The 18,760-nt window shown below is 42.1% G+C and overlaps 1 protein-coding gene across 2 annotated transcripts in view; it reads right to left on the bottom strand.

Annotated features, from left to right (window-relative positions):
* Positions 1-18,760, bottom strand: part of CYGB (cytoglobin) — an 89,034-nt gene that overhangs the window by 39,952 nt on the left and 30,322 nt on the right. Inside the window, exons 2-3 of one of the 2 annotated variants that reach the window (XM_042454080.1) lie at positions 13,194-13,425; positions 10,224-10,387 (exon numbers count right to left, since the gene is read on the bottom strand). In XM_042454080.1, the coding sequence (XP_042310014.1) occupies positions 10,224-10,387; positions 13,194-13,425 (396 nt within the window). The remainder of the gene's footprint in view (positions 1-10,223; positions 10,388-13,193; positions 13,426-18,760) is intronic. The other variant, XM_042454081.1, reaches the window with a different exon arrangement.

The following is an 18,760-nucleotide window of genomic DNA, read 5'->3' as shown; positions in this document are numbered from 1 at the left end:
ACTAATCCTTTGTTCTAGCCCAGTATGAATCAAGACTGGAGAGGGAATCCCAGCATATTCTTCTAATATCCCTGAGCTCTTTCTGAAAATAGGCCAGAACTGATGCTCTTCCCCACCTAGAATCCAGACAAATAACTGAGGTGAATCACAGGCTCCAGAAATTATGCAAGTGTATCAGCAACAGCAAAGAACAAAAATATATCTGGGCTTGGCAGGAAATGAGGCTGGATGAGTCAGTGGCAAGGAACTGCCTTATTATCCATGGCTTATCATCTGGAAGCACTAATTTTTTTCCCACCAAGAAAAAGGCTCAGGTATTTTAGAATCACTCATGTATAAGTTAAATGTAGGTATCACACAGACAACATTTGATATTGATCCTGGTCATCACAAGCAGGCTATAGATTGTGGAGAGTACCAGAGGCCCTTTCACACTACACAGTTATAGCACTGTGATTCTACTTTACTCCCGTGGGTCCTTATCATACCAGTCTGTTATGCTGGGTTATACTATCTGAAAACCTCTTCAGCTGTACTTGCAACGATAACTGATTTTTGATGCTCTGTATCCTTGGCACAATTACACAGTAATAGCACAATTTGCAATGTTTTCACCTGTACTAATGTCATTATCACCACTGCATCTGCCCTGCCTTCTGCTTTGTGATTGGTTTGCTTTAATATTTTTTTCAAATAGCTCTAATAATAATATTATGGCACAATGTCATCATGACACACCCATCACTGTCAAAATCTCTCACTGTGAGAGGTGGCATAGGAAGAGAAACAAACCATACCACCTCTGCCATTTTTATGCCTTTCTCTTTTGAAAAAGTCAAGTACATATCACACTAATCAGTTGTTTCAAGCTGTCCTATTCAAAGCTACTTCCCTTGTATTCATTAAGCCATAACACTATTACAGCACAACACTATTACAGTGAACCTGTCAGTGCCCAGATCTTGTATCGTGAGAAATGACTTAGAAAGAGAAATAGACCACACCATCTCCCAACATTTTTGATATCTTTCTCCTGTGATAAACAAGTGTTTATTATGCTAATCGGTTGTTTAAGGTTGTCCTATTAAAAAAAGCATGCTCATTACACCATAATAATGTTATTACAGTATAATGACATAGCATTATTGCACTACTATTTAAAAAAAAAACTAAAAATATATTTTTTAAAGTAACACCGTGGGGACAACACTGCGGTGTGGAGTACTACAGGAAAGCAGTGAAGAAATCTTTGAAAAACACTCCCATGCAGTAAAGGCATCTGAATAGAGAATGTACATGGTTAACAGGTCAGAACTATAGTGTTATTGCACTATAACAGCAAACCATTTATATAGATTTTTAAAAAAATCTGAAAAGAGTTTCAAGAGAATAGACTGTACTCTTCAGAGGGTTTGTTCCACCTAGTTTGATGAAATTTCCTTGGGAATCCCCAGAGCTTGGACACCCATAACACACACACACACACACCCCACACACACTCTGGAGTTTATCAGACGCGAGTTTTTGGCGATTTCCCCTGCCTATCACACAATGTTTGCATCACCAACGTTGTGCAATAACATGAAAGCACAATGTTCTTCCAGACACCATTCATTTCTATGGGATCCCGTAGCACAACGCTCCCGTAGTTTTAGCGCCATTCCTCCACTTTTTGGGCTATGGGAAAAAAGAGAAGTCAGGCCTTTGTCTCCCGTTATCCTTGTGAATGCGTTGCGAAATGGTTTGGTGTGGTAGGCAGCAACACAACACAAATGTTACTGATTGCAAAGTTCCCATGATGCTGGGCTGCTTTTTCACCCCATACCCTTCCGGTGGCCTTCCTTTTTCAGGGCAACCCCGGGGGAGGAGTTTTTGAGTGTGTGTGTGTGTGTGTATAAAAATGCGTGTCCTGCGTGAATATGTGCAGAGCTATATATGTGTTTGTGTGTGTGTTTTGCCTTGATGTGTGACATAGGATGCGAGAAATTAAGGGGACCCTAAAGGGGCATCCAGTCCACCCCTTCTTCTGTCCCGAAGGAATGCATGTGAATATAAAGACGCGTGTGTGTTATCAGCTGTTGTGGATACTGTGAATATGCAGAGATATCTATTGGTATGTGTCTCTGGCATATATGTGTATAACCCTACAACATCTCGCTTTAACTCTCTGCTAGCTTCTTTTGGCCTCCAACCACACTCCAACTCTTCAACTCATTCTCACGGTCACTGTCTTGACCTAGTTCTTGCTGCAAACTGCGCCATTTCTGACTACCTGGCACTTGACTTTCCACTATCTGACCATCATTTAATCTCCTTTGCTCTCACTTATACTCCTCCTCCTCGCCATACTATTCAACGTCTTTTTCGTGATCTTCAATCTGTTGACTCTAACCAACTTGGTCTGACCCTGGATTCATCTCTCTCTTCCCTAAATCTCGGGGATTCCGCTGATTCAGCAATGTCTTTATTTAACTCCACTCTTTCCTCAACTCTTGACCATTTTGCCCCTGTCTCTGTACGCACTTCTTCCTCCAAGACTAGACCTCAGCCCTGGCTTACCCCCAACATTAAGTTTCTCCGGTCCTGCTCTAGAGCGGCCGAACGTCTTTGGAGAAAGTCCAAAGAGTGGGCTGATTTTATCCATTTCAAATTTGTTCTTTCTTCCTTCTCACGCGCCCTCTCTATGGCAAAACAGAATTATTACAAATCACTGATCTCTTCCAATGAGAGGTGCCCGCAGCGTTTGTTCTCCACCTTCAACACTTTGCTTAAACCTCCCTCTCCTCCTGTCTCTTCATCTTTCTCTCCTAATGACTTTGCTAACTATTTCATCTCTAAGATTACCACTCTTCGCTCTGAGATAGTCCCTCCTGATTCTTCTTCTGCTCTTAATCTTCTTTCGCCTTCCCCTAACAAATTTTCTGTCTTTCCTCCTGCCTCTTTGGATGAACTCTCTACGCTTCTGAACTCTTCCAAACCTGCTACCTGTCCTCTTGATCCTATTCCTACTCGTCTTCTAATCTCTATAGCTCCCTCCTTTCTGCCCTCGCTCCTCCATATCTTCAATCTCTCTCTCTCTACAGGCTCCTTCCCCTCGGACTTCAAACATGCTCTCATTTCCCCAATTCTGAAAAAACCTTCTCTTGACCTCTCCTCTCTGTCTAGCTATCGTCCGATTTCTCTTCTCCCCTTTCTTTCTAAAGTTTTGGAACGGGTTGTCTATTCGCGCTGTCTTGAGTTTCTTGAAGCCAATTCCATCCTTGATCCCTTTCAGTCTGGCTTCCGCCCAAGGCATTCTACAGAGACAGCTCTCACTAAGATCTCGAATGACCTTTTACAGGCCAAGGCTAATGGCCTTTACTCTGTTCTCATTCTTCTCGATCTGTCTGCAGCCTTTGACACTGTTGATCACTGTCTTCTAGTTGACATACTCTCTGACCTTGGGTTCTCAGACTCTGTTCTCGACTGGTTTAGATCTTACTTGTCTGGCAGATCTTTTGCAGTAGTTGCAGGGGGTCAGACTTCTTCTCCTGTTCCCTTATCTGTTGGAGTTCCCCAGGGCTCTGTTCTGGGTCCCCTTCTGTTTTCTCTCTACACACTGTCCTTAGGAAAACTCATTAGCTCTTTTGGCTTTTCCTACCATCTGTATGCCGATGACACCCAGCTGTATCTTTCTGCCCCTGACCTTTCTCCAAGGCTTGAACAGCAAGTCTCATCTTGCCTTACAGCTGTCTCACAGTGGATGCGCCATCGGCGTTTGAAGCTCAACATGTCCAAGACGGAGCTTCTTGTCTTTCCTCCTAAGCCCAACCTTCAACACTCCTTTTCTGTCTCTGTGGACAACATTTCCATTCAACCAGTCCAGCAAGCCCGCAGTCTTGGCTTTATCTTTGACTCTTCTCTGTCGTGTATCCCTCAGATCCAGACCACAGCCAAGGCTTGTAGATTCCTTTTGTACAATATTGCCAAAATCCGACCATATCTCACTGCCTCTACTGCCAAGATCCTGGTCCATGCCCTAGTGATCTCACGACTGGATTACTGTAATGTCCTCCTGGCTGGGCTTCCTTTTTCTCACCTCCGTCCTTTAATCTCTGTCCAGCATTCAGCTGCACGCATTATCACTTCCACCCACCGCTCTGACCACATCTCTCCTGTGTTGGCATCCCTTCACTGGCTCCCTCTCCCTTTCCGCATTCAGTATAAGCTCCTGCTGTCGACATTCAAAGCCCTCCATGGACTGGCCCCTCCTTACTTATCAGACCTTCTTTCTCCTCACCTTCCCACCAGGGCCCTCCGTTCTGGTAGTCAAGGTCTGCTGTCTCAGCCCAGGATTTCCTCTGCCCCATCCCGGATTCGCCCCTTTTCACTTGCTGCCCCTCACTCCTGGAACCTTCTTCCTCCACAAGCAAGAGCCATCACTTCTTTAACCAGCTTCAAAACGGAGCTGAAAACCATCCTATTCAGAGAAGCCTTCCCAGGCATCGCATAATTGTCGCTTACTATCTGATGTTCTGTTGTTGGCTGTTTATCGATCCATTTCCTGTATTCCTATGTACTGTATATGTATTATCCTACTTGTGATTATGTATTTTCCCTGGATAATGATTAACCATCCATTATGAAGCCTTGCCCTCCCTCCAGTCCATCTGCCTTGGTCCAGGCCTCGGAGGTTGAGAGGAACTGCTGGACCTCTTACCCTTTCTCGTCACCACTCCCTTCTCCTTCTGTATCATGTCTTTTTTAGATTGTAAGCCTGAGGGCAGGGAACCGTCTAACTAAAAAGATTGCATGTACAGCGCTGTGTAAATTTACAGCGCTTCATAAATAAAGGTTAATAATAATAATATCTGTCATGTCTGCCTGTATTTATAAAGAGGGGTGTGTGTGTGAATATATATATATGTGTGTGTGTGTGTTCTATATGTTTATGTATATGTATATGTATATGTATATGTGAGGGGAGTGGAGTCTGCACCTATAGGTAAATCCAATATAATCTATGCAAGGGACCCCAAAGGGTCATCCAGTCCAGCCCCTTCTTCTGTCCCAGAGGAATACATAGGATAAAAGAGACAGAAGGGTCCCCCAAAGCCATCCAGCCCAGCCCCTTCTTCTATCCTGAGGGAATACATAGGATCGCAGAGATGGGAGAGACCCCAAAGGGTCATCCAGTCCAGTCCCTTCTTCTTCTCTGAAGGAATAAATAGGACCCTAGAAATGGAAGGGATGCCAAAGGGCCATCCAGTCCAGCCCCTTCTAACCCTAACCCTTCCCCCCTCCTTTTTGTTAAAGAGCCAGGAAGCACAAAATGCCCCAAAGTGTGCACATTTTGTCAAATAAACCTCTTATGATCTGCCCTTGGCCCCATTTTCAACCCCAAAATGCAAGTTAATGCATCCTGTATCCCCCACTCCTTGCCACCCCAGAATGCCTCTTGCACATGTAATAATAATAATAATAATAATAATAATAATAATAAATTCATCACCTCGTAAATGCCAGAAAAGGATGCAATTGTCATGCATTCTTTTATGACTTTAAAAGCAATTCAGAGCTATCCCTGAATTCCTTGCAAAAGCATGTATCGTTTTGCCAATTGCCTAATTGACAAGAGCAACAAACGTAACATTCGAATGTAACATTCGCATTTTAGCATGGATTCTCCAAGGAAAAAAGTGCCCTTTTATTGTTCCGTTTCCCTTTCATTAGCTGACTTCCAGCAAAGGGATACTGTTGCAAAGGGCAAAAATATATATATTCCTCAGGAAAAAACACAACAAAACATGCGCTCATTTTGCCAAAAATAATTTATTTAAAAAGGGAGGAAAGTGCCTGATGGGAGCTCTGTTCGTGCCCTGCCCTGAAATGACCCCTTTCCTCCTGCTTACACTTCCTTCCTTCCGACCCTCACCTCTCTCTGCCCTGACTCCTTCATCCTCCTCCTCCTGCTCCGTTATAGGATGCCCTCCACGGCTCCTTCCTCCTCCTCCTCCTCCTCCTCCTCCATCTCCATCACTTTCTCCACTCCCCCCCCCACCTCCTGACAGCCCTTTGCAGTCCAAAAGCCACCCTGATTTCCCCTTTTGCCTTCTGTCACCCTTTGCATCCAGATTCCCCTTTTTCCCCTTTTTCCTTCGGCTCTTTCCTTCTCCCCCTCCCCTCCGCTAAATAGGACCCTAGAGATGGGGGGACCCCCCTCGTTCCCCCAGAAGCACAAATGTCATGATACCACTAAAGCCTCCAAAGGGCATGCACAAAGATTTTGATGCGAAATGCTCGACAGAAACAGAAGGTGCTGGTGTAGTAGACAGTTCCACTGTGCATGGTTTTGCATCACGCGAATCGCCTTGAATAGCGCAAACATCACGTTTCGGGGGAATGACGGAAAAGCAAACAATGTGGTAAGACATCACGTTAAAAAGTCATTTCGCAACGTTTGTTACACTTCCTTAGCGCAATTGAGGGTCCAAAACTTGAGTCTGATAAACCTCTCTAATTGATGATTCTGACAATGAGGTGAAATGAGATATCCACACTGAAACCTGCTACTAAATCATAGCAGGAAAGGAGGTCATTACTTAATTATTTTCAGCATGAAAAAAAAAATCACATTCTCAAGGAATGTACAATATAACAGCAATAGGAGAACCATAATAAGGCTGAGACAAAAGTGGGACTAAACCACTGCTACAGCAATATAAAGCCGTGGTGTGATAAGGATCATGTTTCCCTCCCATGAAATGCTTGGATTAGTGGTTTAGGATGAGGCAGATAAAATTCTCAGCCAGAGAGCTCCTCTGATGCCTCTGACCAAAGTATGAATCCCAGGATTCCATAGGATGTTATCACGGCAGTGAAAATGGAATGTGTTTGTACATGTTGCCTTTGATTTAATGGCAATCCCATCAATTTCATAGGGTTTTCTTAGGCAAGGAATTCTCAGAGGTGATTCTGTCAGTTCCTTCCTCTGATATATAGCCTACAGCACCTGATATTCGATGGTGGTCTCCCATCCACTAACCAGGGCTGACCCTGCTTAGCTTCCAGGTTCAGGGTACTAAAATCACTATAACTCTGTATTGTGACAGGACCCAAGTTACTGGTAGGGGCACTGCAGGAGGACTGGTTTTTCCCCCCTGTTCCAGTTTGGGAGCCTGTACAGCTCTGTGGAATCAAACTTGAACCAGTAGGCTCCTTAATAGTCCTGTCCAACCTGTTTCCTGGTGATTTTTTTTCTAAAGTAATTATTATAAAAAAAATTGACAGATAATCTTGTGCCACTTTAAAGACAAACAGATCTGAAGTTTTAGATGTGCAGAGGTAGTAACCTTATAGAGGCATGTGTGCAAAGGCTATTGACTTTGACTTCCTGATAACTACAGCCACAAATGCATCATTCTACAGAACCGACAATGGCTATACTGTATATGTTTTGATTTTGTTCTAGGTTTTTGACAGGTGTGGAACTATTACATGTAATAGTTGTGGATAATTAGTTTAAGGGAAAAATGTGAAACACTCTGCTAAAGGTGAATGAGAAAACAATGCATTTCATTTAATTGCTTTTACTAAAGGGAATGCCATGTGAACTCTCTATCTCAAATTAATTTGTTTCATATCAGAGAAAGCAAGATATGCAGAAGAATGTCACAAACTGGAAATGATACCTGAATGCTTGAAACCAAAGTATAAACTTTGATTATTATCTCAGGGATTAATATGCTGAAATTATTCATATTAGAGTAAATAAGGGAAGGAATTTTAGGGGAAAAACAGAATCATAAAATCATAGAGTTGGATAAGACCACAAGGGTGATCCGATCCAATCCCCTGCCATGCAGGAACTCACAATCAAATCATCCCCAACAGATGGCTATCCAGGTTCTGTTTAAAGACCTCCAAAGAAGGAGATTCCAGTACTATCCAAGGGAGTGTGTTCTACTCTCAAACAGCTCTTACTGTTGGGACATTCCTCCTAATGTTGAGGTGGAATCTCTTTTCCTGTAGCTTGCGTCCATTGTTCAGGGTCCTGTTCTCTGGAGCAGCAGAAAACAAGCTTGCTCCCTCTTCAATATGACACCCCTTCAAATATTTAAACAGGGCTTCTCTTCTCCAGGATAAACATACCTAGCTCCCTAAGTCGCTCCTCATGGTTTCCAGATCCTTCACCATTTTGGACACCCTCCTTGGAAACGCTCCAGCGTGTCCACATCCTTTTTGAATTGTGGTGCCCAGAACTAAACACAGTATTCCAGATGAGGCCTGAACAAAGCGGAATAGAGTAGCACTATTACTTCCCTTGATCTAGACACATACTTCTATTGATGTAGCCTAAAACAGCATTGGCCTTTTTAGGCCAATATACTACTCCTCGAATGAGGAACAGAAGAAGAATAGAACCAAAATGAAATGGGACTGTTATAAAAAAAAGTTTTGCAAATTCAAAGTGTGGAAAGGCATGTTGGAAGGGTTGTCACTAAGTGGATGTGGGAGTGCAGAGTACACTGGGTGACACCCTAATTGGAGTGATGCCACTGCCCCCCAAACATGTAAGGCATGGGCTGAGGTGTGGCTCAGTGGGTCAAGAAGCTACCAGGCAGGCGGGAAAGGTAGGCAGAAGAAGGGAAGGTAGCAGCAGCAGAAGCATGAAGTCAACTTTGTCAATGCCCACTGCAGATAGCTTGTCTCTTTGGGGACCTCCATAGCCCTGCCTCCCTGCCTAACCTCTTCCCAGCATGGTTTTGGTCTATATTTACTTTAGTGCGATGTACAATTGTGGCAATGCATTAGGTTAAAAAGAAAGAAAGAAAAGAAATTGAAAAAAGAAAAGAAAAACAGCCTACTTGGGATAACAAGGGGAAGGAGGAAGAGGAGAATAGAAAATCAAAACCTGAAGCCACTCTTTCTCATAACCTAACACCGAAATACTCTGGCAACTACAGAACAAAGGAATCTGTAAATGATAACCCCGTTCCCAAAGTACAGTGATTAGACAGTCCTTAGTATGTGCTTTAGGATTAGAAGATGAATTTATCAGTTCCATTCCTTCACTTCCCTCCCTCACAGAAACAGTGGCCTGTTACAGACTGCCAAAATAAAGCTGCTTCGGGTCTCTTTGGAGGTATGCTACTTAAATGATGCATGGGTCCTAAGAGTCCAGAGGTCGCACCAAAGCCACACTCCATTCCTAAGCACCAGAGTGCAGCTTTTGGTGCAGCTTCCGGATTCTTAGGATGCATGCATCATTTAAATAGAATACCTCCAAAGAGACCCGAAGCAGCTTTATTTTGGCAGTCTGTAACAGGCCAATACTACTACACTCATAGAAACTACAAAGACACTGTTCCCACAGACAAAAGTCCCTATCTTTCTGAAGCACAAAACATGTACAAGGCCTTGCATGAGATCCATTTTCAGTTTTGGTCTCTACAAAGGTGAGTCAGCTCTACCTTGGGGAAGAGCCAGAAAACCTCATCCAAGGGGACCACTTTGGCTTGAGAGCTGGTTCAATCCATTGCACATCCCTACTAACTAAATTACTTTCCTCTCCAGTTCCAACATGAGAAGGACCAGAGTCGATAACTTAGTAATCTCCTAATGTGAATTGCTAAGTGTGGAAATAGAACCCGGATGGTACAGTGGTTTGGGTGGAGGACTTTGGAGACTAGGGTTTGAATCCAAGCTCAGCCACAGAAACCCTCTGGGTGAGTCACACTCTCCCAATCTTAGAGGAACTCTGAGGTAAACCCCCTCTGAATAAATCTTGCCAACAAAATTCCGTGATAGATTTGCCTTAGTATTGCTATAAGTCAGAAATGAATTGAAGACACACAACAACATCAACAAATGTGGAAAATTAAATATTGCACTACCAGCTCTTCTTCTAGTGGAACAGCTTTGAAAAATTTCTTAACTGTTTAGATAACTCCATGCATGTATACCCTAAGGACCTATAAATATGATACATATTTATCATCGTCATCTTCAAAGGTGAGACTGACAAGTATTTAAAATCACTGCTGATTTCTGCAAAGCAAAATGTTTCCCAGTACTTTGTTGGAAAAAAGGAGAACATTTCCCTCTTCTTCTTAGTGTGATGACAGAATCCTTTCTGTGAGAACTACCATTCTACTGAAAGTCTACTGAGGGATGGCAGAAAGTAAAGCCCTGAAGAAAACCCCAACCAACCCCACCCTGCCCTGTTTCCCTGGTCCGCTCACATGGTGGTGTTCGGATACTGCACCCAGCCCACCTCCTTGTACGCGGCGGTCACGTGAGTGCAGATGAGGGTCTTCATCTTTCCCCAGGCTCTTTGAACCTCTGGAGACGTGAACTCATTGGTATATTCTTCTGCAAGCACTTCAAGTATCACGCCAGTGAGAATCTAGGAGAAGAAGCAGCAGTCAGTTAGGACAAATTGCCCATCTTCCCTACATTAGACACGTTAAAATAACATAAATGCTACCTGTACATTTTTATTCCATATTATTGGCTACCTGCTGCCATAGCTGAAAATTATTGATAAGAATTCTATGCTGTCCTACAACTTGCTTATTAGCAGGATTGGTAACAAATTAAAAAAAGATATGGAAACCAATAACCACTAAATAAGCAGAGTACAATCAGCAATACACTAAGATAATCAAACCTTTCAGCAAAAGCCTGGGGAAAGAAGCTTTCTTGCCACTTAGTCCTGGAAAGAGGTTAAGGCAGGTGACTGGTGAGACTCCCTAGGGAGAGCTGCTTAAGTAGAGAGCTTCACAAACCTCTCCCTGGCCACCACTTATCACAGCTGATGGAGGGTAAAGAAGTAGACCTTTTCCCCCCAAGTATTTGATTCCCAAGCCAGGTTGGCTTTTAAAGGTAAGCATGAGCCAAACAGATTAATAGCCAAAAGAGTCCCCCCCCCCACACACACATAGATAAAGTATGTCCTGTTGAGAGGTCCCAGTTAGGACACTAGCCATTGTGCTATTGAGAGTTTCTTAACTATAATAGTAATAAAAATAAGATGAATCTCAGATGCCTTGAGAAACTGAATTCAACATCTATTAATGTTAATGATTAGTTATTTTCAGCTCAAAGTGAAAATGCGTTTATCAGATTCCCTTAGATAAGGGGAATGTGTAGTCAAAGTTGAAAAGCTATCCTTTCCCCATCACATCACGGAAGATGAATGCATGAATCCATTGCCTTGTTTTGAAACATCTCTTAGACCAATGTTTTAAAACTTTCTTCAATATCTATGAGAAACTTGCAGATCTTGGAAACAAAAACAGGGCCAGCATTTGTTTCATTCCTTGGTACAAAATACTTCATTAGCTAATTTGATACCATGTTATGATATAACAACCCTTCATATTTTTGTCAACTTCCCATTTGCCTCCCATATTCTGTAAATGTTTTGGATTACAGTTGGCATAAGCACCATTCACCATGGCTGGTGGCCAAAGTTGATGGGAGCTGTACCCAAAATATCCATAGGTCAGCAGGTTGGGGAAGGACATGTCTGTCATCTTTGCTGTTATGAGATTATTAGCAAATTTATACACTTCAGAAGAGCTCACAGCCCACATTCTAACCTGGGAGATAGAGGATGATAAATTAGGTGCATGCTACAATGAATAAGATAAGAGTATGTGCTTATGACAGTTATGCACATATAGATATATAGGCTAGAATTTAAAGGGATAGTTTCATGAACAGATTTCCTTCTGTCAGCCATACTGGGAGGGAATGATTACCTGCACATCCACAAAACTTGTCTTAGGCTGCATCTACACTATAAAATTAATGCAGTTTGACACTGCTTTAACTGCCATGGCTCAGTGCTATGGAATTCTGGGATTTGTAGTTTTGTGAGCTATTTAGCCCTTTCTGTCAATGCACTCAGGTATCACAACAAGTACAAATCCCAGCATTCCATAGGATGGAGCTATGTTGGTTGAAGTGGTGTCAAACTGCATTAATTCTACAGTGTGGGAATAGCCCTAGAGGAATGGGAAACCCCCTTAGGATTTAGTTTTCATGCACTGTGGAGAGATGCAGCAGGGAGAACAAGGGAATAAATTATCATTCGGCTGATGTTTGACTGCGTGTTTTGACACTGGCATAGTTCCAGTAGAATGTGAAGACTCAGGGATAAATGGATAAATTGTTTAATCTATCCACTAACCAGATGCAGCAAAACATGCCTACTACTTCTTTTCACCTCCCCATTACTTTCCAGCCCTTATTCCTTCTCCCACCATGCATCTCAAACGGAATCATGACCACTTTATTTCCTTTAGAATTTAATTTATGGAAACAATAATGACTGATGAAAGGAAAAATTATAGGAGTATTGATTAAATATTGGATCAGGATCTGAGTGGGAATTGGAAAATTAACTGTGGGTGACCCTCTAATCTTCCCTTGGCTTGCTTTTGGATAAGGCCTTTGTCAATGTTTAAAAACTCAATTTTGCTGAAAAAGTTGCCATATTTAGGGCTCTCTCTGTATGTGTGGCATTAAAAAAGCTCACAAAAATATACCTAGTCATTGTGTGTATGTGTGCATGTAATATTTCATACCTGTTCACAGGCATTCTAAATAAAGGTATCCAGTTGCACCTTTGAGATTAACTGGGAAAAAGATATTTCTCTCATAAGCTTTCGTAGACCAAAAGCTTATGCTAGAATTTTTTTCTTCCCAGTTAGTCTCAAAAGGGGCACAGGTTTCCTTTATTTCTTTTTATACTAAAATAGTCTAATACAGCTACCTCTTTGCATTTTAATTGGTTGTTAATGAAGAGGAAGGAGCAAACGTGGCATAGTGTTGTGAGTATTGGACTACAACTCTGGAGACCAGGGTTCGATTCCCAGCTTGGCCATGAACTCCACTGGGTGACCTTGAGCAAGTCACACTCTCTCAGTCTCAGGGGAAAGCAAAGACAAACCTCCTATGAACAAATCTTGCCACAAAAATGCATGATAGGTTTACCTTAGGGTCGCCATACGACAGAAACAACTTGAAGGCATGCAACAACAACAACAACAGTTTGGCCATGAGTCACAAAATCAAATCATTTATTTTCTTTGGGATAGTTTGGATGGGAAACACTTATTGAATTTGCTTAATATCCTCCTGACCCCACCAATTTGATTCTCCTTCATATGTTAATGATCAAAGTGTTGGGATTTTATCTTTACCTGGAAGTAGACAGGTTCAACTTTGTGCTTGACAGCGTGCGCCTTGCCCACCAATGCTAGAACGGAGGCAACCTTCTCTGAATCATAGATATTCTCCACCACGCTGTTAATAGCCCCCATCACCCGCCTGCCGTGTTTACGCAGCTGCAGACTTTTTTCCATCTCTAGTGGGTCCTCCATGTGCTTGAATTGGCTGAAGTAATGCTTGGCAGATGGGAAGTTGACAAAAAACCTGTGTGGTGCAGTTAAGGAGAGAGGTAAAGAGAGGAAAAAGCCACGTCAGTCTGGGAAAATTGTGATGAGATTCTGGGTCTGATGGGGTGGAGGGATTGGTCCCAAAGGAGGGCTCAGACAGTGGGGGCGATGCTAACTCTGTCTCCAGGGTAGGTTGTAGATCAACTCTGTGGCACTCTTCTCCCCCCCCCCCCACTGCAGTTTTCCATTCAATGCAATGAGACAAATGACAAAGTCAACAGGTTTATTTTCGAAGGCACTCTTAAAAATCAATGGAAATGTTTTTATATAGAGGAGCATTTAAAAACAGCACACACACACCCTGCCTGGCATGTGATGCTATATCCAACCATTACATTCTATCGCATGTGTGGACTAAGGCTGCATCTGCACTGCAAAAATAATGAAGTTTGACACTGCTTTAACTACTATGGCTCAATGCTATGGAATTCTGGCATTTGTAGTTTTGTAAGATATTTAGCCTTCTCTGCCAGAGAGTTCTGGGGCCACAACAAATAACAAATCCCAAAATTCCACAGTACTGAGCCATGGCAGTTAAAGCAGTATCAAACTGCATTATTTCTGCAATGTTGATGCAGCCTCAGCCTTCCTGCAGTGTCAAGGCATGACTGGAGTATGTGTATCAGCTGTTGTAGATCAAACACTACCGACAGAGGATGTTATGCACCTTGGACACATTGTTTTCAATTGGAACAGTTCATGGATTCAATGAAGCTGTGAATTTCTGCATGCCAGAATTTGGAACAAGTATATAAATGAGGGAATCACTCCTTTGGTTTCAGGTAGGGACCAAAGGAGAAAGAGGAAAAGGCTCCCACTTTTTTTTATGGCCCTTTTGCAACTAGCACTACTCTTTTGTTGTTTGAAGAGTGTTGTGACCAGGTGAGTCCAGTCTGACTCTCTTTTTTCAGGTGTAAGCTCAACAGGGTGAGCACAAATGTGTCATTCATAATCAGCCCAACATAACTCACAGCTAGAGTTGTTGTTGAAATAAAAGCTACGTGTCTGTTTGTGTGTGGCATGTTCCACCACCACTGGTGAAAAAGAAAAACAAGAGTTATTTATATCTAGTGGCTGAAAAGGTAGACAATGTCCTGTACAACCAAGCTGCTCAACTGTATGAAAGCCACCTGCTTGCTTATTTTCATTATTGCTTATGCAGATATCATGTGAGCCGGTCAAGGTGGTTGATATGGTTCTTTCCCTTATGTCAGATTCACAACAATCCTGCAAGCTAGGTAATACTGGGAGCTACGACTGGCCCCAAACCACCCAGAATAGTTCCAGATGGTTCTTAGTTCTACTGATGAAGAATAATTGTGCAGCTGTTCCTTTTTTCTTCCCTGAACAGTGAATGTGTGTGTGTGTGTTTGATAAGAGAAAAGCTAGAAGAAGCAATTTGAGATCATGGGAAGGTTATAAACAGGAGAGGAGATTGTCTGCCCCCCCCCCCGCAAATTCTAGGTACTTGGAAGGAGAGTGTATACACAGTAAAAGCCTGGTCTGCAGGAACCTCTTGGGGACCCCTTGTCATGATGGAGTGCTTGAAAAAGATAATACATCAGCAAGTTAGAATTTTTGCAGCGTTCTTTTAGCTATACTCTTGAGCTCTCTTCCCTGTTCCAAAGGTCTGAAACTCTTGAACAGCTGCAGCCACTTCCTTTGCCTGTGTGCCAGAGCAAGAGAGCATGGGATATATTAGCTGCGGTTTCAAGGGCCATATCCTGATGCCTGCATTGTTTGCATTTCCAACAAACCCTTTGCTAGATCCACCTGCCTCCTCTCCAGTTTCATCTCAGTGCGAGCAGAAAGAGGTAGTTTCTTGACTTCCTCCTTCAGCACCCCTGCATATGTGTGCATGCACACACACTATTAGTGAAAAGCTGACTTTATCGTTTCCCACTTTGTTATGCTCTTCCCACTTGGCTGAATCTCACACAGGAGGATGCCAGGAAAGCCGTGTGAAGCCGCGAATGGAATAACCGTAGCTCCTGCTGCCTTCCCTAGACATCTGGGATTCATCAGCCAGCCTAAAATAAGTTTTGATGTGTGAAGAGTGTGTGGCAGCAAAAGGAAGAAAAAAGACGAGAGACTGAGAGCTGGGGAGGCCAATTTAATTGTTTGTAAGATGAAATAGAACAACAAAAAAGGGGGAGGGGTTGTTTCCCTTTCTGTTTTTTGTAGCTTTTCCCCAAATTAAATCCAAATGCCAGTCTATCCAGTTGGTTTTGTGATGGAATATGGCGCTTGTGCATATGGGCCAGCTTTTTATTGCATTTCAACTTCCATGTGCATATCTGTATGGGCATTAAGTGTTGAGGCCAAGTTTATACTGTATTTTATTCCACAAGCAAGCTCAGCAGCCTACCTTTAGTTTTTCTGCTAAGAAGACAAGCAGCCCTGATACAGAGTCCCTAGAGCAGGCCTCCTTTTTCAGGAGAGCAGGTAGCAAAACAATATCCAGGCAGACTCTTTTGTAAAAATAAAAACAGCTGGGAGTGCAAAACTGATACCCTTGTGGAATGCTTTTTCTATTATAGAGGAAAAGTGGACGGAAAAGCATATTGCAAACAGGAAAACAATGCCTGATTTCAGCAGATACCTTTCTTTGATGCTTAGCTAAATTGGGATTGCTAGACTAGCCCCCCTCAAATGTACATATCCCTGACAGTTTTCCTCAGGCCCTTTCAGAAAGTACAAAATTGCTCTGCGTGGACTCCCACCCTCTCTCCCTGCTTCCATCCCTTTGATTCAGAGCAGCTGTAGCCCAAATGTTTATTTCCTACAGGCCTTGGGTTAGAAAAAGAGCAGGGAAAGGGATGATGGGCGGAGTACTAAGAAAAAGGTCCATTGTAAAGAAAAAAAATTGATGAGCATTTAAATTGGGAACTCTGGAATGATCATAATTTGGTACCTGGTACCTTTCTGGAGGAGACCTTGTTTTTGTGACAGTAAAATACAAGCCAGCTACAAAGCTAACTGCTGTTGCTAAATATCAAAATGGCGCTTTGCCATTTTAAAATGGAGCTCAGTACAAGTTGAATTTCCTTTAGCTGGAACCCAAAATCAGAAATACTCTAAAATCCAAAATTGTTTGGATTGAAATAGTGACACCTTTGCCTTCTGATGGTTCAATAGATACAAATTTTTGTTTCATTCACAAATTATTAAACATATTATGTATAGAATTACTTTCAGGCTATGTGTATAAAGTGTGTCCAGTCCAAGTCTTTTTTTTTAAAGTCTAAGAAGGGTGAGTAAGGCAAGGGATCTGAAGCTTACCATCATCATGTAGCACCCAGATGACAATCTGTGCAGCCACACAGGTTATGGGAAAGAAGCCCAAACCAAATCTGCAACCTGCTCTCTCTCTATCTCTTTGTAGGGCTAATCTACAAGTAACTGTATTATGTGAATTGCTTTGCATTTTTGCACATTTCCATTGATGGTTACTTGTATTCACATTCCTGTGCAAATTTCCATCTATTGACATCTATTCGTCCTCACCTGGCTGTAAATGCATGGCTATCCGAATTCATGTAAAGTGAATGAACAGCTGCATGTGCAATAATGCACATTTCTGAGAATTTCAGCAAACACTCCGGTAAAAGCTGCAAACCTTTTCCCATGGTGTTTAAGAAGCTTTTTGCCAACCTCCTCAAAAAAAAACAGACTCCTGTGAATTGTGTGTGGCCAGATCACATCCTAGTTGACTGGAAAGAGGAGTACTTTAAACCTGTGGACTAGCCCACTCTCTCTTTCCCTCTTTCTCTCTCACACTCTGTGAGAACTCTTGGCATTTCCAGTTTTAATATCAAGTCTGACATCTGGGGAGAATGTTTAGTTGACACCATTGAGAGTTGCTGTCCATCAGGTTGCACAGACTGGGATAAATGGACCATTAGCTTGACTTAGGAGAACGGCAGCTCCCTATACTTTTATATAATGCATGTCAGCACATACAAATGGAATGACTCATGCTGAGCTCCACAATGATCACTGTCTGAAATGGGTCAGAGAATGAGCACAGGCTGAGGAGTACCTTTGTCTGTCCTTATAGGCTGTGAGGGAGAGATACATATTAGATGTGTACAAGTGGAACTAATAACAAAGTGTTGCAGTACAGCAATACTTGTAGGTCCGGTCGTATTGGCTGGGCAATGAATTATTTGGATCCAAACTTTGAAGGAGCTGTCTTACGTGCTGAACCTATTGGTGGGATAGGGTTCAACACCTTGGATAGCTCTTTTAGACTAAATCTCGGAGCAGATCCACCACTCCATGAAAATTGGAGTCACAAGCTTATTGCCTATCTTCCCTATGCACCCACTTCTCTTTGAAGTCAGCATTCTGTGCCTACTGAGCATGGCCAAGTTTAAAAGTTTCTTCCTTCTTGGTATTTTTCTCCTTAAAGGTTGTTGTGCTTCTGCAGACTTTGAGGTTTCTCCAAGCTTTCAGATACCTCCCTCTTTTTTTTTTTTTGGATTCTCAAACAACAATAGCACTAACAGCCTAAAGAATGGAAATGGAGGGAGTGATCTAACCATCCTTGGCCTCATCCTTGCTCTCCTTCCAGCAGCAGATTAAAACTTTTTTGTATCACCAGGCCTTTACAAACTGTTGACGGAGGTTGGGATCTTTAAGCAATGCGGTGCTAGTATTGAAGTTTTTAAAGGGTCTGTATATACCGTAGTTTTTCAAATTTATTTTTTATTGTTTTAATGTATTTTAATTTTTTTAATTGTTTCACTATATTATTGTTTAACGATATATTATACTTTCACATATCTTTTGGAGTGTTTTTAACCTTTATTATTTAAAACGTTACCCACCTTGAGTTCCATTATTGGGAGAAAGGCAGGATACAAACATTTAACAATAACAAAAACAACTCCTTCAAAACAAAGCCTCAGAGAGAATACATTGCAGTGGAAGATGCACAGCTGATTACATTTACTGGGCATAATGAATTTATTTCACCCACTTTTCCTTTATCAGCGTTGTCCATCCCAGCTCAAAATTTCTGGGTTAAGGACCATTCCCATTGTGTTGTTGCTACTTAACTTCTGAAAAATTGTTTAAAATGCATAAAGGGGAATTGAGTTTATGTTGGAAATGTGAACAACAAATGCAGACTTTTTATCATATGTGGTCAATGTGACAAAGCAAAAATATATATATTGGCATGCAGATAACATGATTCAGAAGATTTTGAAAATGTAGGTACAATTGAAACCAGATTTGTTTTTATTGGGACCGTTAGATGATCAAATAGAGAAGATTTATTGAAGATTACTACAATACATGATTAT

The sequence above is a fragment of the Sceloporus undulatus genome, chromosome 2 (genome assembly GCF_019175285.1).
Source record: "Sceloporus undulatus isolate JIND9_A2432 ecotype Alabama chromosome 2, SceUnd_v1.1, whole genome shotgun sequence".
Lineage (NCBI taxonomy): Eukaryota > Metazoa > Chordata > Lepidosauria > Squamata > Phrynosomatidae > Sceloporus > Sceloporus undulatus.
The sequence above is the reverse complement of the archived record's forward strand: the minus strand, read 5'-3'. Positions and strand labels throughout refer to the sequence as shown.